Here is a 20,813-nt window from a genome sequence, read left to right as displayed (position 1 = left end):
GATTATATAATCTCAGGAAGTGATAAATCCAATGAAGAAAAATAAAGGCTAGTAATAGAGCATAATGGAAGAGACATTCCCCTCCCCAGTGGAAGGCTTTTCAGGATGAAATGGGTCGATTTGAAAGTACTGAGGGAAATCACCACCCATCATCACGAATGAACCAGTATTTATTCCAATACTGTTTCTTAAGGATTGTCGGTTATAAGCCTCAGATTCTCTAAGAAACCTAAGAGAATGGAGTTCCTGAGTCAGAAGCACACCTAAACCAGAACCTCTGGCGCTGGAGTTCAGGACTCTGCATTTTCAACAAGAGCCTGATGCATCTTTGGACATCTTTGCCCTAAATCCTGGTTTATTGTCCTTATCACATCCCTCACAGTATGTCTTGTAATAGGATGGATTCAGGGCAGATGTTTAGCAAAGACTCAGTCAAGTGGTCCGTCAAGCAGACCCGCAGATCAACTACATTTCTTGATTTGTGAATCTCCCGATCTGGCCAAGGCAAGATCAGTTTGGAAGTGAGTTCGACCTTTGATAACTGCCTGTGGCAGATGGATTCAGGGCAGATGTTTAGCAAAGACTCAGTGAAGTGGTCCGTCAAGCAGACCTGCAGATCAACTACACTTCTTGACTTGTGAATCTCCCATTCTGGCCAAGGCAAGGTCAGTTTGGCTCATTCTTGGAACTGAACAGTCTGGGCCCCAGGAAGGGCTTCCAGGCTGACCTGAACCCTGAGGGACACGTACTATGCTCACCTTTCAGAGCTTGACATCCCCAGGCGAAGGTGACCTACTGCACACTTAAGCCTGCCACCACACCCAGGATCTTTATTGTTCCATTGAAGTCCACCCTTCACCTTGAATAATGCGTGAGTGCTTCCTGAAGTCACACTGTCTGATTGTAATCTTAATCTTGCCCAAGTGCCGTGTGCCTTTGAGCAAGTTACTTAATTCACCTGTTACTCAGTGTATAGTTAAAATGTCTGTCTCAAGTTTGTTGTGAGAAGTAGATGTAGTTCAAATAGTGCCTGCCAAACAGGCAATTAATGAAAGTAGTATTATTCCTAGTGAGGGCAGATCTCTTTTCCTCTCATTTTTTGGGTCGTCATTATCTCCAGTTATCACTTTTCCATGAAGCCTATAGGTGTCAATTTTCATCATTGGCTCCCCTTACAACTGGCGTCTGACCAATGTCATCCACCCCTGCCTTACTCCATTCCACCCTGGCTCCTCCCCATTCTCAAATATCTCCCAAGACTGGAAGTCCTCCTGTGTTTTGTTCATGGTCTGATCGCCACCTCTTGACATCTAGGCTCCTATAAACTTCGTTGGTCATCCAAAGTCTACTCAGGACTTCAGCTCACAGGGTCTTCTCTGCCCTACGGAACTGCACGTCCTGTATAATGGTCACCCCCGTGGTGCTCTTTCTAACTGCTTACGGGCCCTGCCATCTTTCCGTTTTGCCCCAAAGTACAGATTACAGCACGTGCCACATTTGGAACAGTGTCGTTGTCCCAAAACAGAACGGACAGGCTAGGAAGTTACCAGAAAGTGGTTTCACACCGTAGGCAACCTGATAGCCTCTGTCATCCTATGACCAGAACTCCAACATTGAGTGGCACTTTAAGGGCCCAGTAGATCAGAAGCGGCCTCAGCAACACCTAGAGAGGGGCCTTTGACCGAGGTTACCAGGATGGTAATAATTTCGATACTGCCTGTGGCGTCTTGAGAAGCTCAGCATCACATGGGGTGGGTTCTGAGCGGGGCTGCGGAGTGTGGCCCTGTAAGGCGACTGAAAAGCCATTCTGGGGACTTCTGGTTCCGTCACTGGGGAATCTTGGCTTCAGTAATCTGCTCTTTGGCAGTCAGTGCTACTGAGTGCAAGAAGCCATTAATGACCCAGGATCTGACTGTCAGAGTTTGTTATTTGCCTGGGCTCTGTGATTAAGAACTGGAGTGGTCAGTGTCTGTCTTGTCCCTGATCACGATTTACTTGGTGGCTCAGATATGGGGAAGCGTCGGGGCGAATGGGAAGGGTATTAGTGAATCCATACCGGAGAGAAGCCCTATGGATGCGATGAGTGTAACAAAGCCTTCAGTCATAAGTCATGCCTCATTGCACATGCAGGATTTCGCACAGGACATGCTTGAGTGTGCAGTGAATGTGGAAAAGCCTGCTTTTAGAAGTCACGTCTCACTAGACATCAAAGAAGTCATACAGGGTAGAAACCATATGGATGCAGTGACTGTGGGAAGGGCTGCGCCTTGAAGTGAATACTCAGACATCAGAGAATCCACGTAGGAGAGAGACCCTATGTTTAGAGTGATTTGGGGAAAAGCCTCCTCATTGCAGCAATTGCTGTTCCTTTGCTTTTCCAGTCTTCTCATTGGTAGCTGGAGGTGAGTGTAGATAAGAGGCACAGTAATTCAGCAGGTGGGAGTGAGGCCAGGTAGTAGATGGTATGCGGGGAGGGGTCAGCATGGCAGGATTCTGCAGACAGAGTAGGATTACCAACCAGGTGAAGGTGCTTCTTAGCCTAGTGGCTCCTCTCTGTCATTGGCTGAAAAAGTGTCGTTTTGTTTTAATGGCTATAGCACCTGGTCTTCCTAGGTGGTCTCCCATCCCAGTACTAACCAGGCCCGACCCTGCTTAGCTTCCGAGATCAGACGGGAGATCAGACATGTTCAGTGTGGCATGGCCGTAGACTGAGACAGTTAAATCAGCTTCTTCATGTGAAACTGAAGGCATCTCTGTCATTGGCTGAAAAAGTGTCGTTTTGTTTTAATGGCTATAGCACCTGGTCTTCCTAGGTGGTCTCCCATCCCAGTACTAACCAGGCCCGACCCTGCTTAGCTTCCGAGATCAGACGGGAGATCAGACATGTTCAGTGTGGCATGGCCGTAGACTGAGACAGTTAAATCAGCTTCTTCATGTGAAACTGCCCACAGGCGGGTAGGAGTCTCCCAGCTAAAGGGTCATTTCGTCTTTTGACTCACTGTGTGATTTAGGCTCAGTCCTCACCCCTCTGATCCTTGTTTTCGTAGGCTTTGTGAACAAAGGAAGCAGGCTGTCTTAGGGAGCTTGTTAGTCTGACATGTGGGAGTCACAGGACGGAACATAAAAAAAATTTATGCCCCCACTTTTACTCTGCTCATCGGGCTTCTGATGCCAGCATTTCCCCATCTTGTAGGCAGAACAGTCCCGCCTCCACACGCTGGCCTCTAACATTGACTCTCCCTCCCACGGTCCCAGGGGCATTCTTCTTACCTCTTTGTTTTTTTAATTACTTAATTTTATTTTTTTACCCTAGTCCAAGACACTTAACTAATCCTGATTTGTTTCTAAAGGGATTATCCCTTTAACCACAGTAAACTAAGAATACATCTTGTACTTGTCACACATGCCCACATTCTCTTTTGCTTAGAAAGAAGTGTTTAATGCTAGAGCGGTTTCTTTCCCACTGGGGTCTGCCGCTCCTGCTTCCAGAACAGCTGCAGACCAGTAGGTGTGGAATCAGCTCATCTTTCTTGGTCCAGGTCCCACCACTACCCCTACAATCTGTGCCACCTCACTCTCCCTAATCTCCACTGTCTGTACCACTTCGGCTTTTCCAGATCTGTGCTGTGCTCTAAGGCTTTCTCCACCCAAAACCATTCCTAATTTCTGCTCCTGCAAAGGATAAAAATTCTCAGCCGTAGGGACACTTACATCTCCTTAAAATGGTGCACCCACATGCAACAAAAGACACTCAGTGGACATGGCCGACGTAAGTCTTGGTCCTATATAGTGACTGGGAAGAGGATAGCGCTGCGTTATTGGAGTGGCCACGTCCACTGTGCTATTGCTGGTACTTGGGGAGATAAAAGTCTCATGTCCACAGGAAAGGGCTACCTTCTCTGTAGGGCATACCTTCAGAAAATGGCTGCTCCGCAGGGGTCCGTTATATTTTCTTCCCAATGGCCCGAATGTTCAGAATCCTGGTCCCTGGAGGCTCCTCATGTGACCCACAGTTATTATCCACTCAGAGGTGCTACTGAATCTTCGAGAGGAAGAGCTGGGGCGGTTGTCAGGCAACCCGTATCCAAAAGTAGCTGGCGGAAGCCTGCTGGAGGAGGGGAAGACTCTAATACGCCCTTTTACGTGAATGTTGGGGAGAATCAGCTCCCCACTGGAAGCCCGTTTATACCCTCACCCCACTGCCAGACTGAGGAACACGTTAATAATTCCCTAAAACTCAGCTCACTTCACTTCTTCAGTACAATTTAATTGGATGCCCTCAAATAGAATTTCTCTTTCCTTTATTTGTGTATCCATTTTGCCCTAAGATACAGCTTTGGTAGCGTCTCTAACTTTTTACTGCATTTGCAGACTCCAGTTTGTCTCTCTGTGTAAGACAAGCCTTTTGACATTAAGAAATTGTTTGGCTTATCAGTTATCACAGGAACTATATACAGTGCCAGATGAACAGATTGTCAAAAATATATACTGAAGATGGAGTCTAGGTAAGCCAGAGATTTTAAAGTCGGCTTATTCCATTTGACACTTGAGAACAAGAAAATGAGTAGTTATTAATACTATATTTTTAAAGATTTTACTTTCACACACAAAAATTACAACTGGATCTATAGAACGTGGCCCACAGCACGTTTGGTGGAAAGGATCACATCTTATTGCTCTTTCTACATGACCTTATGACATAAACCTCAGACTGAATAGGTTGTGTGATTAAGGGCTCGTTGTCTTTCAAGGATGTGGCTGTGGACTTCACCTGGGAGGAGTGGCAGCTCCTGGCCCCTGCTCAGAAGGACCCGTATGGGGATGTGATGTTGTGGAAACCTGGTGTCAGTGGGTGAGAAGATCTGCCTTGTGTCACTCCGAGCACACCCTGCCCATTGTGTTTCTTCTTTTAGTTGCTGAAAGTGTCTGAAGTGTTGATTCATTTTGGCCTTCAGTTTTTTAGGTCATTGACTCTTCACTGCCTCTCTCCATCCAAACAGAATATATGCTCTTCTTTCCAAGAGAAAGGGTCGTACTCTTCCAGGGTGCAAATTTACAGTCCCTTAAGTGGGATTTTCTCCTTTCTTCAGATACAGCCACCCTCCCCCATCCCTGACCCCCAGCTGAAGAAATTAGGTCCAATTTCTCTGTGGTTTCTCCTTCATCACAGGGTATCAAGTTAACAAACCGGAGGCCCTTCGGGTTGGAGCAAGAATCATGGAGAGCACTGCTGAAATCGGATGTGGTTGTTCCCTTTCTGGTCAGATCTCAGATACCCGGACTGTTGCCAGTGGTCTAGCTGTTTACTGTGCCACTCGGAAAACTATAGACTGGTAGGTTACGGACACCCCTCTTTCGGGCTTCGAACTGTGAAAACTAATTGCAGTGCTGAAATAAGTGCCTGTATCATCACATAGATGCCCATGGTAGGGCCCCGTTCTCGGAGAATCTGACCAGAGTCAAGTTCCTGATTAAATCGGTTTCTGATTCAGAGGTCACCTCTGTGTGGCGCATCTGTGGCTTTTTATTCAGCTTTGAAGTATAACTGACAAATGATACTTTAAGATATTTAAAGTGCATCCTTAGCATGGACATGGATGATACACTGGGTGGGGGGGAGGTAGTCAGGGTGAAAGGGTCAAATATGTGGTGACAGAAAGAAATCTATGAGAGGTGAACATATAATGTAGATATATATGCCTTACTGCTAAAATGTACAGCTGAAACTTGCTGGATTTTGTTTACCAATGTCACCATAAAAAAAATAATTTTTTTAAAAAAGTGCGTCCTTAGCTGAGAGCTGTAGTCTCAGTGAGCTCGTATTGGGGGGGAGAGTGGGGGTAGATCCTGGGAATATGGAGGTCAAAGGTCGACACTATAGTCAAAGCCACCACCACCACCACCACCACTCCCCTTTTTAATGGCGGTAGTTTCCTAACTAGAAACATGGGTAGGGGGGTCTTTGGAAAAGACGCTTGGGCTATTCGGACCTGTCCAGGAGTCCTACTCAGGATCACCCTTCACGAGGCAGAATGAAGGAGGCAGGTGCACCTCAGGCCTCCCCAACCCCATTCCTCCGTCAGGACGGTCCCAAGACTGCCAGTCGGGGGCTGTGTTGCGTGAGGCTGGAACAGAAATTTGTCTGCCCAGACTCTGCTCCCAGTGTGGGGGAAAAAGACTCCCAAACTAGTCACAGCCCTAAAGAGGGAGGGAGGGACAGCGAGAGGGAGGCTAGTGACTCCGTGGGCTTGAGAGCCAATCCTAAAGAGAGGCGAGGAAGGGGAGACATTTATGTAAAGATCTGACAATTCAAAAGTTCTCCCAGGAGGAGGTACGGTTTGGGCAAAGGCTCGTTGGAACGAAAAAGCGTGATATACTGAGCGGGCTCTAATTTCCAGGACCGCTCACGTATGACAAGGGGAGGTGGGCAATGTGCCTAGAGGGTTCCGGGATCCGATTCCCAAAGGTCCTGAAGGCCAGCCCGAGGCGCTTGGTTTCGAATCTAGACACTCAGGCAAGTCGCCACACTTCTCTGGGCCTCCGCACAATAAGTCACAAATCAAAGATTCACGCCCTCCTCCTCCGGCACAAACGTGCGGAGTCCACCTGGCCACTGCCTCAGAGCTAAAACTGCAGATTGTCTTGGTCCCCAGGTGACGTCACGTATTCCTGGCGACGCACGCGCAGAAGCTTTCTCCAGGACTCTCCGAAGGGCAGGCGTCTCCGCCTCCCAATCCTGCCCCTCATTGGCTGGAAACAACTGCTCGTCTCCGTCGTTGTTAGTGACGACGTAGGCGGGCACAAACTCGGTCGCTAAGATACCACGGACTTCCGTTTCCTTCCTTCCGTTCTTGGCTCCGGCAGATCTCACAGCGTCCCTTCGACCAATGGCAAACGGGCAGTGGGCGGGATTTCACTTGTCCGGACCAAAGAAACGCTGGCTCGCCCGGCGCGGGGCGGCCAGTGACCGTGGGCCAGCCCCTGTGAAGTGGCTCGGGCGCCCCCACGCTCGCGCGCCCGCCTCCTCTCGGCCCTGCCCCTCCCCAGGCCAAATTCAGCACCGTGCTGGTCGCCGTCCGACCGGAACGGGACGGAGCCAGGATGGCGGCCGCCGACGGTGACGACTCGCTCTACCCCATCGCGGTGCTCATAGACGAGCTCCGCAACGAGGATGTGCAGGTCCGGAGGCCGCAGGGGACTCGGGCAAGGCGGGAACGGGGGCCCGGGGGCGCGGAGGGCCCTCGCGGAGAGGGCTCGGTGTTCGCGGGGAGGGGTGGGAGGGGCGGCGGCCAATCAGCGGCCCGCTCTCATCTCCCCGAGGCCGCGTACTCGATGAGACGGCGCCCGGGATTGGGTGCGGCGGGGCCCGGGGTCCCGGGCCTGCCTGGTGGCGCGCGGTGGCCCGGGGCCTAGGGGGGCGGCAGGGAGAGGGGCGGCTTGGGGACGGGCGGCGGCCCCTGAGCGCCCCATGGCGACGGGGAGGGCGCAGAAGGGACGCCTGCTTGGTGGGGATCGCGGTTCGCTTTCACCTTTCTGGGTTTCGGCCGCGGGGCGAACACCGCAGACACCGGGGCACCGAAGCGAAGGCTGCCCTCCCACTGCCCTCTCTTCCCCTCCGGTTTTGGCGTAGCCCCCGGAAGGGGGCGAAAACGTCCCACCTGCAGGGGGCGTCTTGTTAAATTTGGAGTGAATTAGAGGTGGAAACCCGCCCCGCTTCTGGGATCCTCGCACGGTCTCGGGGGCGTGCCGTTCCCGAACGGGCTGACACCTCACCGGTGAGCGGGAGAGGGGGGGGCCCGGGGCCCGGCCGCCCCGGGATCGGGGTGAGTCAGGGCTCCGTGCGTCGCCCTCCCCAGCTGCACCTCCCATCCGCCGTGAGACCTCGCGCAAATTACTTCACCGCCCCGGGCCTCTGTTTTCCATAAATGTGGGCCGATAATAGGCGCGGTCTCTTTGAGGGGCGTCGGGGGACTGAACGAGTTAATAACACACGTGGAATAGACCCGGCGTCTGGCCCGTTTTAAGGGCTCAGTAAATGTTAGCTGTAATTATCGGCTGTGCTGACTGAAGCGGTCCCATCGTCCCTTTGGGCTCCAATTTCCCTCTTTATAGGATTTAGCCGGTTGCCTGGGCCCAGCCTCAGATTCCGGGTGTATCACCCTGGTTCTGGAGTCAGACAGGCCGCGGTTGTTCGCTTGGGCTTCCACTCGCTGATTGACATGGGCAGGTTAGTTAAGCTCTCCAATGCTTGCTGTCCTGTTCTCTCCAGCGGAGCTCATTGTCAAGTTCATAGGGCTGTTGTATTAACCCATCTGTTAAGTGAACACCCGCGCCACATATCAGGTGTGGTGCTGAAGATGTAATGATGGTGACACTGCTCTACAAGAGACAGACGTGAAACCGAGCTGACTATGTCATTGACACGTGTGAGATGTATTGGGAAAGAAACAGTAGGATATTGTGATAGTGAATCAGCCCATATTTGGAGGGCTTCTGCTCTGTGTAGGGCAGGGATCCCCAACCCCCAGGCCGTGGACTGGTACTGGTCCATGGCCTGTTAAGAACCGGTCTGCACAGCAGGTGTCCGGCGGGCAGGTGAGCAAAGCTTCATCTGTATCTGCAGCCGCTCCCCAGCGCTGGCATCACCGCCTCAGCTCCGCCTCAGATCATGAGGTGTTAGATTCTCATAAGAGCACCTATTCCTGGTCCAAAAATGTTGGGGTCCGCTGTAGGCACAGATAGGCAACAGGGAACGAGTCGGACAAAAACTCTTGGCCTCGTGGAGCTTAGGTTTTAGGGGAAACGATAAACAAGACAAGGACAGTACGATGTGTTGTGTGTTAGATGGGGATGAGAGGGGTTCGGGGTGCAGTTGTAAAGAGTGGTCAAGGGCGGGCTTGCCGAGGTGACGTTTGAGCAGAGACCTGAGACGTGCGGCACGAGGTGGGGTGAGGAAGGTGTGCTTTAAGTAGGCCGGTCAGGGAGGGCTCTGAGGGCACAGGGTTCAAGGTGCGATGAGAAGAAGCCCGCTTCAGGAAGAGGGTGGGGAAGAGCCTTCGAGCAAGAGAGAGCAGGCAGGCCATGGCAGTAGTTCTCGGCCCATGGTGATTTTGCCCTCCAGGAGCCATTTTTGATCGTCACCACTGGGGAAGTGTTACTGGCATCTAGCATATAGAAGTCAGGTAGGCCTCCACACCTACAGTGCACAGACAGCCCCACAGCCAAGAATCATCTGCCCAAAATGTCCAGGATGGGGTCGAGAGGAGCCCTGTTATGGGCAACTCCTGAAGCAAATTTAGTGGCTTAAAAGAACACCAGTGTATTGTCCTACAGTTCTGGGGGTCAGAAGTCCGACACGGATCTTGCCAGGCTGAGATCAGGGGTCGACAGGGCTGCATTTCTTTCTGGAGGCGCTAGGGGAGAATGTCTCCTAGCCTTTCGCAGCTTCCAGAGGCTGCCAGCGTTCTTGGCTTGAGGTCCCTTCCTCCATCAAAGGAAAGTCTAGGCCTAGAGGGGACACGCAGGGGCTTGTGTCCTGGGTGGAAGTAAAATGCATTTCCAAACCTGGCTCGACCACTTTGTGAGTTTTGTTGTTTGTTTGTTTGTTTTTACCACTCCACCCTCTGGGCCTTGATTTTCTTATTAAGTGAAAAAAAGGAAGGAAGACACACCTGGCTAGGTCGCTGTGAGGATGAAGCGGGATGTAAAACTATGTAAAGAAAGACACAGTTACTAGCCACTGTTGAAGACCTTGCAACAGCGTCCCCGTGTCCACACCTTAGAAACAGGACGTTCCAGGATCGGCTTCTTTTTATAGAGCGTCTAGGGACTTGGTGAAGCAGAGCTTAGAAATCAAGTTGCCCTCTGAGAGTTTAAACCAAAAAGGATAGTGGTGAAGAACATGGGGTCAAGTTCCAAACTGTGTCACGAATTCTCCAGGCGACCTGCGTCCCCGTCTCTGCGCCTTAGTTTCCTCCTCTGTGAATGAACAGAGGCGGTGTGCGCCTCATGGTTTTGTTAGAAGAATTACATGGGAGAACATGTGTAAAGCTCCAAGCTTTGACATAGGAAGCACTTCTTAAATGATAATCGGGCTTTTAAAAACTCGAAAAATGTTTATATTTATTTTTCACTGTGCCCGGTTAGTAACGGTCTTTCTTCATCTCAGAGACAAGTCACCTTCCAAATGGAGGGACAGGCGTGTCCGTAGATAATCATAGTGGCAGGCAGCGGGATGAGCGGTTTGCGTTGGTGCCGCAGTTTCCAAAGCGGTGGGGATGTCACTTTTTTCCCCAAACGCTGCAGAAATGGAGATCGCGATGTCTGTTTTCACTCTCGAGCAACACAACAGTGACGAAGCGGGCGCTTGGTTTCCCGCACCGGCACACACGTGTTCATTTAAAAACGTGTTCCTTCGTGGAATTAAGAGGAAGGCCGCGTGGCCATCGGGACTTTATAGGAGGCGGAGAGACGCTTCTGTCACTCGCTGGGCGAAGATGGGTGCTTTGGGGATGTGTTCTCCTGGGCTGGGGGTTTCACATGCACAGCTGAAAGCCAGGGGTTTGCGTGCAGCAGGGTAGCCGGTGCAGGAGCTCGGCCCGGGGCCCCCCGAGGTCCTGTTTCTGTCAGGGAGGTGAGTTTCGGGCCCACCTCAAGCCCAAGGAGTCCAGAAACCCAGCGATACTGCGCAGAGATGTTTGCGTTCGTGTGAGGAGAAGCCGCATAGCCCTTCCTCACATTCTCCTTATTGTCCGTGTTCCAAAGAGACCCTCAAACCCCCGCGTTGGGGGTTTAAGGGTCACCCGCACACCTCTTCGCAGTTGCGGGGGCCCAGGGGAGGATAGGCTGAGAGAGCCCCCAACCCCTCGCCCTGCCTCTTCCAGGAAGCCGAGTCCCCCCTGCGCCGGTCAGTGGCTTACTCACGAGGGCGTTTCCTGTCACACAGGTGATCTCATTGCATTCTGGTGACAGCCCTGCTAGCTGGGGAGGGGAGGCCCCGTTGTTGCAATGGAAAGACAAGGCGGAGGCGGCACAGTCAGCCAAGTAATCACAGCCGGGTCGGAGTCCCCGCCCTCGCAGCGCTCCCTGGCTCGGGCCTCTGTCCGCAGTGCTGAAGGAGGGTGTCGGCTGTGCTTCCTCCCTCCCTGGGACCAGGGGCCCGGGTGAGGTCCTCATTCGTAAACGCTCAGCGCCAGGCCTGTCTGCGTGTGCATGTGCACGTGAGCCAGACGCATTCGTTTCCCGTGGCTGCTACAATGAAGCACCACCAATGTGGTGGCGTAGAGCCACGGCAATGTATTCTCTCCAGGCCAGAAGTTTGAAATCGGGGTGTCAGTCGTGTTGGTTTCTTCCAGAAGCTCTGGGGAAGATCATTTCATGCCCCCTTCCCAGCTCCTGGTGGCTGCCGGCAACTCTTGAGGGTGCCGAGCGTGCACGATGGTCTTGAGCACAAGATGAGGTGAAGTCAGAGGAGGGGCAAGCGGGGACAGGGGGGCTGCAGTTTTGCACAGAATGGTCTTGGACAGTGCCGCCGGGCAGGTGGCGGCCCAATGAGCCCCAGAAGGTGCTCTGCTGAGGCCGGTGCTCCCGGCACAGCTTAATCACTCGAGGTCTCGGGCACTTGGTGGGTGTCGCCGAGTTGTTGTCTGGCACCCTCACGCACACCTGGTTCCGGTGCCGTCTGGGCTCACTGACGTCCCCCTCCTTTTCTGTTCTCGTTAGCTCCGCCTCAACAGCATCAAGAAGCTGTCCACCATCGCCTTGGCCCTCGGGGTGGAGAGGACCCGCAGCGAGCTTCTGCCCTTCTTGACAGGTAAGCCCAGGTGCATGTGGCCGTCAGGGTGGTTTCTGCAGGCGGGGGGCCTCGTGGGGGATCTACGTGGTTGGTTCGTCACTGTCCCCTGTGCTGGGCACTGAGGTGGGGCCACGGGTTCAGAGGAGGGGACGTCCAGCCCCGCTCTGAGGGAATGCTCTGGAGCGTTGGGGCAGGGACTGAGAAGGGGTCTGGCGGAGGGTAGAGCCAGTGCGAACTGCAGCTCCACCGTTAGACGCTGGTGACTTTAGGTGTCACTTATTTCTCTGTCCGTGTTATGCGTAAAGGGGGGCGATCGTCCACGTGCTATGGCGTTGATGTGAACATTAAATAGTAATCATCGCCAGCGCCAGCCATGTTCCGACCCCTTCCTTCGGGGACCGAGTTCACTCGCGTAGAGTCCTCGGACCGGGGCCTGTGTGCAGTGCACGCAGGTCACCACCATTATCTGACATAAGCCCCCAGCGCTTCCTACGGTAGGTAAGGCTATTGCCCCCATCTTGTGGATGGGGAAACTGAGGCACGAAGAGCAGAAGTAACCTCTTTGCCCGAGGTCATGCAGTTGGGAGGTGACCCAAAGGGCATATTTTTGTGGTCATGCTGGCCCCAAACTCACAGCATTGGTTATTGCCTCGGGCTCCCGACCACCTGAGTTCAAATGCACACTCTGCCACCTCGCAGCCGTGTGACCTTGGTCGCGGTGTTTCACATCTGCCGGCCTCTGGCTGTTCGTGTGCTACATGGGCACAGTATATAACCCGAAAGGAGGGTTCGGTAAGGTTAGAGGAAGGCGCTGTGACGGGGCCCAGCACGTGGCAGGTGCCGCACAGGCGTCAGTGAGCGGCCTGCTCTGAGCTCCTGTCTGTGAAGGTGGGTGCGGGGCACTTAGCGCAGCGTGTGACGCCAGTGGCTACTAAGTCTTCTCTTCCCGTTATTCTTATCAGGACTCCGAACTTAACACTAATTAAAATGGCAGCTGAAGCCTGGGTCACACAGTGCGTTGTCACTAATGAACGCTTTCGTGTCCGGTCCTCTTACACCCCGTTGGCCAGAGCGTGGGCTTGTGGCCATGCCACCTGCGGGGGAGCCTGGGCAGTGTCTGGCTGGATCCCCACAGGCCTGGCCTAACCCATCTTCCGATTAGAAAAAGTGCAGCTCGCCGCCAGCGTTAACTTAATTTTACGTAAGCACGCTCTTTGAGGCTGAAGCAAATCTGACCTGGTTTTCATTGTGAAAATAAAATACCGATGCTGTTCTTGGAGTCATTTTGAACAGAAATTGTCTCTAATTCTAATGTAACAGAAGAGTGCACATAAATCGGTTCATCAGATGAATCTTTGGCTAATGACTGTTCGTGAATGATGCTAACATCACAGGTAGCAACGCTGTGGGTTCTAGGATTTGACATTTTCAGCAATCAAGAATTACTGTATTTTTTAAATGGAAATGCCACTAAAACACTATAAATCGAACGACGTCATTTGTTTGCAAAGACCATCAGTGTACTAGAGCGGCGCAGAAATAATAATAAAAGCGAGATACTTCGTGGCAGGTTTGGGGTCAGGTTAGGACTGCGCTCCGCAAGTTATCTCGGGGTAAACGCTGCGGCCGCCAGCACCGCTGGCCGGTGTCCCCGGGGCATCGGGAAGTGGGTTACACCCCAGGGATGTCAGCGCCTCCTGCTGTGGAGGGCAACAGTTCCCAGCGCCTCAGGGAAGATGGGACCGAGTTGGAGGGGAAGGGATGTCCTGGCATCAGGACAGAGCGTTCTCAGCCGTTCGATCAGCAGCCCCATGTCTAGCAGGATCTGGGGTGCAGAGAGGAGCCGGTCTGGGGAGCTTAATGAGAAGGACTCTGATAAACGCGTAGGAGGAGGGGACCCAGGGTAGGGACCGGCCGGGTCTGCTCGGGACTCTTGCAAGAGGCAGTAGCTGAACGAGTCTCGCAGGCGGAGCAGAGTCCCTCGGGCCAGAGGGGAGGACGTTGTGGCACAGAGAGCAGCGCTGAGGGTGGCAGCCAGACCAGGGCGGGACGCTCCTGTTTCCGGGGCTCCGCCTCGTGCACGTGCTCCGTTTGCTCCTCCCTGTGACCCCGCTGAGGTGGACAGTGGTGAGCAGCATGTGACCAGCGCAGAACCAGGCTCAGAGAGGTGGTCTTGCTCACCCAGGCAAGCGCAGATGCAGGACTTGGTGCGTCATTCGGCCCAGCCGCAGAACCAGGCTCAGAGAGGTGGTCTTGCTCACCCGGCATCCCCCACCCAGGCAAGGGCAGATGCAGGACTTGGTGCGTCATTCGGTCCAGCGCTGCGCCTTGATCCCTGTGCTGGTCCAGCGGGAGGGACGGGGCCGGGAGGGCCAGCAGCCCGAGGGAGCGGAGGGAGGCTGGAAGGAGGCTGCTGGTTGCCAGCGTGGGTTCTGGGGGGCGGGATTGGATGCGGGGGGCCTGGAACAGCCTGTCTTGGTTCCGCAGACACCATCTACGACGAGGATGAGGTCCTCCTGGCGCTGGCGGAGCAGCTGGGAACCTTCACCACCCTGGTGGGAGGCCCCGAGTACGTGCACTGCCTGCTGGTGAGTCTGGGGGGCGGGGGCCCTCGCCAGGCCCTGAGGGTCAGAGCAGTGGCCCTGCCAGCCAGGGCCAAGGAGGGAAAGATGTCACGGGGGCCGGGAGTCCCCTTCTCAGAACATGGGGACCTTGGACATTCACTTGAATCCATCAAGTCAGTAATTGCATCTAATACAGCAGCACTGAAAACGCAGCTGTCCTCGCCATTAGCTGGCACCTGCTTGCTGGTGCCAGGCCCCAGCGGGCACGCTCCAGCCATGGGGGGCTTTGGGTTGGGCATCAGGCTGGCTTCCACCACTTATTTGCTATGTGACTTGTGGGAGTTACTTAGCCTCTCTGTGCTGTCTCTCGTTCCCTTACCTGTAAATGCAGAGTCCTTGGCACCTGTCTTTATATCAGCCTAAGCCGCTAGCACAGTGCCTGGCCCGCAGTAAACGCTGACAGCTGGCAGCTCGCAGTGCCGTGCCATGTGGTACGCCACTGTGCCCACCCCTTCCTTGTTGTGGATGAGCCACCTGGAGTGCTGAGGTTGAGCATCTCGTCCGGGGCCGCATGGCTAGTAAGGGGCCGAGCCGGGGTTCCTGGCATGTCCATTCGGCTCTTCCCCAGGCCCCTGCCGCTCTGCCTGCCTGTTTGAGCTCGTGCCGGGTTACGGCTGGGGACACAGACGGGTCAGATGCTAACAGTAATGCTGTTTGGTTGAAGAGAAGGGAGGCCCCCCACCGTCATCTGGGGGTGCTCCAGTCCTGTGGCCTTGGAGGTGGCCCAGGTCCTTGGCTTTCTCTGGTCCTCAGGCCCCTGGGGCACTGCGCCTGCCCCTCCCCCCTTCCTTCAGCACTTTGTTCCATCGTTTCTGAAGAAACTTCATACGGTGGGCTCTGCACGTGATGGTGTCACAGTCAGCAGCAGCAGCCTTTCCCTTGTGGCACATAAAGTAGCGTGCTGCTTACAGCCGCTGGCGTCTCGGACTTCGGCAGATGTGGCAGTTCGTTTGCTCCCAGGCAGCACAGTCTGAGGGACTCCGATGGTCGCTGTCCGGTGCTGGCGCTTTCATTCGTGTGGACACGTGTTTTTTGTGCGCACAGAGTTGTGTGTGGATGGGGTCCTTCACGTTTTACACAGCATGTGGCTGCTTAGCATGGGGTCGTGGGGTCCGGGCACCAGCCTGGAAGGGCCCCTGAACCCCGTGGAACTCCATGCAGCCCCTGGCATTTGTCACTTTTCTGAGGAGAGACTTCATAACTTCCAGCAGCTTCTCAGAGAATTCTAGCAGGAAACGCCCAGCACCTCCGTGCTCGTGGGGGCCCTTCCCGCAGAGCCATCTTGGGGGGAGCCCCAGTCATCCCATCCATTTTTCTGGGGAGCAGTCACGTATGACCTCTGGGGTGGGATCCATGGTGCTGACATCAGCCAGTACACACATCCCGGGGCCCCCGGGCCAAGCAGTGTGGGGAACCCGGAGGTGAGTCGAGTCACGATAGTGATGCTCACTCAGCGCACACAGCATGCGTTCCAAGTGCCTGAGGCACAGTGACCCGTGGCACCCCACAGCGACCCTTTGAGACGCGCACGTGTTAGCCCCGTGCACAGTTGAGGACCGAGGCACAGGCAGCTCTGAGGGAGGAGGCAGAGCCAGGACGCGAAGCCAGGCCCCTGGCCCAGAGCCGCTGCCTCTCCAGTTGCTCAGGGGGCTGATCAGAGCTGGGACAGAGGGTCGCTGGGGCTTCCAGGACCTGGTGGGGGGAGCCCGGTCCCGTCAGATGGGATGTGATGGCTGTCACGGAAGACCTCCTGGAAGAGGAGGCGGCTGCTCTGGTGCCTGACAAGTTATGAGGAACGGAAAACGACTCTTGTGACATTGTTCGTCCCACACACATGAGCAAGGACTGTGACCCATGGGGACTGGAGGTGCATCACCCAAGCCCAGGGCCCCTGCGGTGCTGACCCGGAATTGATTTTTCGGGGACCCATGTGGCCGTAGTGCCAGGATTTTTTCTGTAGCAGCAGCTCTCCTCCCGAGAGCAGATGGGGTAGGAGGTCGCGCCAACCGCCTCCCCGACACCCACCCTTCGCAGGGCGGCCCGTCGCAGCGGGTCCCCAGTGTGCCAAAGCATCGCTGGGCGTTCCCTGAACGTGTGCTTTCCTGGGCCCCGCCCCAGAGCCCGCTTCTTCAGGTGCGTGCCTGGGGAACCCCGCCCCAGGTGAGCCTCCTGTGGGCCAGCTGGCCGCCACACTGAGCCCCTGGGACGCAGACCCGTGGGCAACGTGCTCAGGCTGGTCCCCAGGCTGTTGTAATGACAGATTAACATAAGCCCCACTTACGGTCAGAGTGCCCCCTGTGTGCCAGTCCCTGTAGAGCCCGGTGACACCACAGCCCCGTGAGCCAATCCTGAGCCCAAAACCCTAGGACGGCAGGACGCTGTGACGCAGCCTCACACCGGGGTCCCTGGGCCAGCAGAGCACGACCTTTTCCTCCTGAGTCATCGCCTGCCTTCCATAAATGAGATTTTACAAACTTTTGTTTTTATTTGTTTTTAATTTTTGTTTTGTGGTAAAAGATACGTAGAGTTTACCATCTCAGCCGTTGCGAAGCGCAGTTCTGTGGCGTGAGTACACGTGCGTGGTGGTGCGGCCATCGCCGCCGTCCATTTCCAGGCTTTGCCATTTTCCCCAACTGAAACCATCCCCATCAAACAGCAGCCCCAGCCCGTCACCGCGGCCCCTGCCCGACTCAGTGCCGCCCTTCCCCCTTCTGTCCCTGAATCCGATCGCCCTGGGTACCTCGTGCAGGAATCACACGACATGTGTCTTTTGTGATGGGCTTATTTCACTTAGCGTATGTCTTCAAGGTCCGTCCGTGTGTAGCGCGGGTAGAAGGACACTTTTTACATAAAAAATCTGGCCTTTTGGCCACTTTCGGAAAACCAGGTTGGCTCTTTACCAGCTGTGTTGCCCCGTGGTGACATTTGATCAGCTGGCAGGCAGCCGTGCTCCCTAGGCTACATGCCAGAGTCTCTGCCTCTTTGTTGTCCCCACCCGTCACCTTTGCTCAGTGCTTCCTTCTGCCACCTGCCCGGGCCCTGGCAGCATTTCCCTTTGTGGTTTCTTCTCCCCGTCGGGCCGGGCTGGACGGCAGAGCGCAGCGTCCCCTCCGCTGTCTGACTGGGCTGCGTCAGAGCGGGTCTGTCCCTTCCTTGGGCCAGTGGTTACCGGGTCCCTGCTCTGTGCTGGGAGCTCTGCTGGGCTCTGGGGACATGACGGTGAGCCCATCGGGTGTCCCTCCGGGCTCCCCCACCAACGCGAGTGCCTGATGCAGTTGCCTGTCAGAAACCACTGCTGCGCTTTCCATCCCCTGGAGGCCCTGGGCCCGGTGGCCTATTTAGATCCTGGCGTGTGGCTCTTGCTGTCCTAGGCGAGTGGCTTAGCCCGCCTGTGCCTCAGCTCCCTCTTTAAAGTGAAGACGGGGACGGGACCTGCTTCATAGGAGTCAGGCACGTACACCCCCCCACACCCTGGAGCGGTGCCGCGCAGCGGCCCTGCTTAGAACACAGTAGACGTTCCAGTTAGTGCCAGTGGTGGTCGTCGTACTTGGCGAAGCTAGTGGCAGCTGTGGCTCTCTCCTCAGAAAGTGACACGTATGATGCTGAGGTTCGCAGAGCCACAGCACTGATGTAAACGAGGTTCATGGTGGCTCTTCGGGGGAGGCACGCTGGATGGGGTGTTCAGAGGCTTCTCGGAGGAAATGAGCCCGCGGGACGAGGCGGGGTGGGGGCTCCGGGACTGGCGGGGGGGAGCCGTCCGGTCACCTCGTCTCTCTGCCACAGCCGCCCCTGGAGTCGCTGGCCACGGTGGAGGAGACGGTGGTGCGGGACAAGGCGGTGGAGTCCTTGCGGGCCATCTCGCACGAGCACTCGCCCTCCGACCTGGAGGCCCACTTCGTGCCGCTGGTGAAGCGGCTGGCGGGCGGCGACTGGTTCACCTCCCGCACCTCGGCCTGCGGCCTCTTCTCCGTCTGCTACCCCCGCGTGTCCAGCGCCGTGAAGGCCGAGCTCCGACAGTGAGTCCGGCCCCTGGCCCTGGGCAGCTCAGCTTGGCCCTTTCCCTCGCGCCTCAGCCCCCTCAGGCCTCCCCAGGTCCCGAACACCCTGAGCTCTCCCGCACCCGGCCCCCTTCCGACCCCTTGGGGAGGCCGTGTCACCGAGGGCCTGGTCTCTGATCCAGGTGCTGCCTCCTGCTCATCTGGGAAATAGAGATAATAGTTCCTTCTCCCGTTGGTCGCTGTGAGATTTAAGAGAATCACCACATCCAAACGTGTCGAGCAGAACCTGGTGCGTAAAAGCACTCGACACGTGATGCGGGTGCTGTCTTTGGCCTGCCCCGGTCCGGAGCCAACTCTCGGGTCGGCCTCCTCCCCGCTCTGCCCCCACGGTGCGATGCCCCAGGGAGTTCTCGTGTGCGAGACTTGCCTCCCGGAAGAATGGATGAGAATGTTTTAATTGGATTACAGTTTCCCCTGAGCGTGTATTTCCTGCCCTCCCTCTGGGCGTCCATCCACCCGCCAGCTCCACCGCCTGCCGAGAAGCAGGCCCAGGCCCAGGCCCTCGCCCACCCGGAGGGCCGGTCCCTAGCTGCCCCCGCGTGCCCACCCCTGCGCTCAGCCCCCTGCGTCTGCAGCCGGAGCATCACTGCTGCTGAGAAGTAAAAGCTTTGGCCCCAGCGCAGCGGTTTCATGGGGTCGTTAGGACATGAGCAGCGCCCAGTGACCCTGTGGGGAAGGCGCTGTCACTCAGCTCCGTTGTAGGGCTAGGAAGACGCAGGCGGGCGGCGTCCCTTGTCCAGAGCAAAGCCAGCGCCTGCGCAGCTGCAGAGCCTGTGCTGCTCCTCCCCGCCACGCCGCCTGCTGCCCCGGGGTCCCAGGGGTCCTGCCTCCTGAGCCACATCCCGGCCCCCAGGTACTTCCGGAACCTGTGCTCAGATGACACCCCCATGGTGCGGCGGGCCGCAGCCTCCAAGCTGGGGGAGTTCGCCAAGGTGCTGGAGCTGGACAACGTCAAGAGCGAGATCATCCCCATGTTCTCCAACCTGGCCTCTGACGAGCAGGTGGGTCCGGTGTCCGCCCCTCCGTCGGGCGGGCCCCGCCTTGGAAGGAGCCCGGCGCTGACGGGGCGTCTGCTGCCCGGTCCCCCCGCAGGACTCGGTGCGGCTGCTGGCGGTGGAGGCGTGCGTGAACATCGCCCAGCTGCTGCCGCAGGAGGACCTGGAGGCCCTGGTGATGCCCACCCTGCGCCAGGCCGCTGAGGACAAGTCCTGGCGCGTGCGGTACATGGTGGCCGACAAGTTCACGGAGGTGAGTGGACCGGGGCCTTCCAAGGGGCGGGGGCCGGGACATCGTCGGGCGTTTGCGCAGTGGGAGCTTGGCGGTCGCCCTCCAGGGCCCCGCTGCACACGCTAGCTCTGCTCGGTGACGGGGGCAGCTCGGGGCGGTGTCCAGGAGGGTTCTGAGGTCCAGTTCCATGGGAGAGGGCGCCACAGCAGACAAGGGTTGCTCGGGAACCCTAACCTAATCCGACTGCCCTCAGATGAGGTACGACGGGGCGCCCGAGGGTGCTGGGGCCGCCCTAGCAAAGCGCCGCGTGCTGGGCATCCTTATTTCTCACAGTTCTGGAGGCCCTGGGTCCGAGACCTGGGCAGCAGCCCGGGTCCCCTCTCCTTGGCCGGCAGATGGCTGTCCCTTCCCCGAGTCCTCACGTGGTCCTCCCTCTGCGTGTCTGTGTCCTCATCTCCTCTTGTAAGGGCTGCAGTCACTTTGGACTGAGTCCACCCCGTGACCTCTCTGCGCTTTATTCACCCCGTTAAAGACCCTGCGTGCAGATAGTCACATTCTGAGAGGCACTGGGGGGTCACGACCTCAACACAGAATCTTGGGTGTGGGGCACGATTTAGGCCATATTCCTGCCCAGAAGTTTGACAGGCCAGGGTGACAGTACCAGGCAGTCAGAACAGGGACAAGATCCACGTCGCTGACCCCCAGGGCAGTGCTTTGTCCACGGGGACGTGTTTGTGGAGCACCAGCTCTTCCTTGGGTGCTGGGGATGCCGTGGATTTGGCACGTGCCCAGCGTGCAAGGAACAGGTGGCCTGCGGGATGGTAGGTACACAGAGGTGAATTAATGGTCCGGTGCCCCCGTGGGGCATAGCCGTGTGGAGGAGAGGAGGTGTCGCTAGAGCTGCTTCTAGAAGATGAGCAGCTGAGAGCCGGAATGGGAACCAGGATCTCGCAGAGGAGCCTGGGAGCGGGGCGCGAGCGCAGGCAGGAGCCTCACAGCTGGCTCTCGGGGGCCTGGGAGGTAGACAGCTGGGGAGACGGGCAGGTCCAGTCGGAGCTCTCGGCGCCACTCTGCCCTGCGGCCCCCTTCTCCTGTGATAAGGCTTATTTT

General features: G+C 56.2%; 1 protein-coding gene and 2 pseudogenes across 1 annotated transcript in view; 1 reads left to right on the top strand and 2 right to left on the bottom strand.

Moving 5' to 3' along the window:
- Positions 1 to 2,588: 2,588 nt before the first annotated feature.
- On the bottom strand, positions 2,589 to 2,709 carry LOC112482166 (annotated as a pseudogene).
- Positions 2,710 to 2,788: 79 nt separating this feature from the next.
- Positions 2,789 to 2,909, bottom strand: LOC112482165 (annotated as a pseudogene).
- A 4,083-nt stretch (positions 2,910 to 6,992) lies between these two features.
- Positions 6,993 to 20,813, top strand: part of PPP2R1A (protein phosphatase 2 scaffold subunit Aalpha) — a 22,682-nt gene continuing 8,861 nt past the window's right edge. The window contains exons 1-6 of the mRNA XM_006904974.3: positions 6,993 to 7,179; positions 11,722 to 11,812; positions 14,282 to 14,382; positions 18,202 to 18,434; positions 19,330 to 19,477; positions 19,569 to 19,724. Coding sequence (XP_006905036.1) covers positions 7,102 to 7,179; positions 11,722 to 11,812; positions 14,282 to 14,382; positions 18,202 to 18,434; positions 19,330 to 19,477; positions 19,569 to 19,724 — 807 coding nt within the window. The 5' untranslated portion in view covers positions 6,993 to 7,101. The remainder of the gene's footprint in view (positions 7,180 to 11,721; positions 11,813 to 14,281; positions 14,383 to 18,201; positions 18,435 to 19,329; positions 19,478 to 19,568; positions 19,725 to 20,813) is intronic.

Source organism: Pteropus alecto, unplaced genomic scaffold, assembly GCF_000325575.1.
Source record: "Pteropus alecto unplaced genomic scaffold, ASM32557v1 scaffold41, whole genome shotgun sequence".
NCBI classification, from domain to species: Eukaryota; Metazoa; Chordata; class Mammalia; order Chiroptera; family Pteropodidae; genus Pteropus; species Pteropus alecto.
The sequence above is the reverse complement of the archived record's forward strand: the minus strand, read 5'-3'. Positions and strand labels throughout refer to the sequence as shown.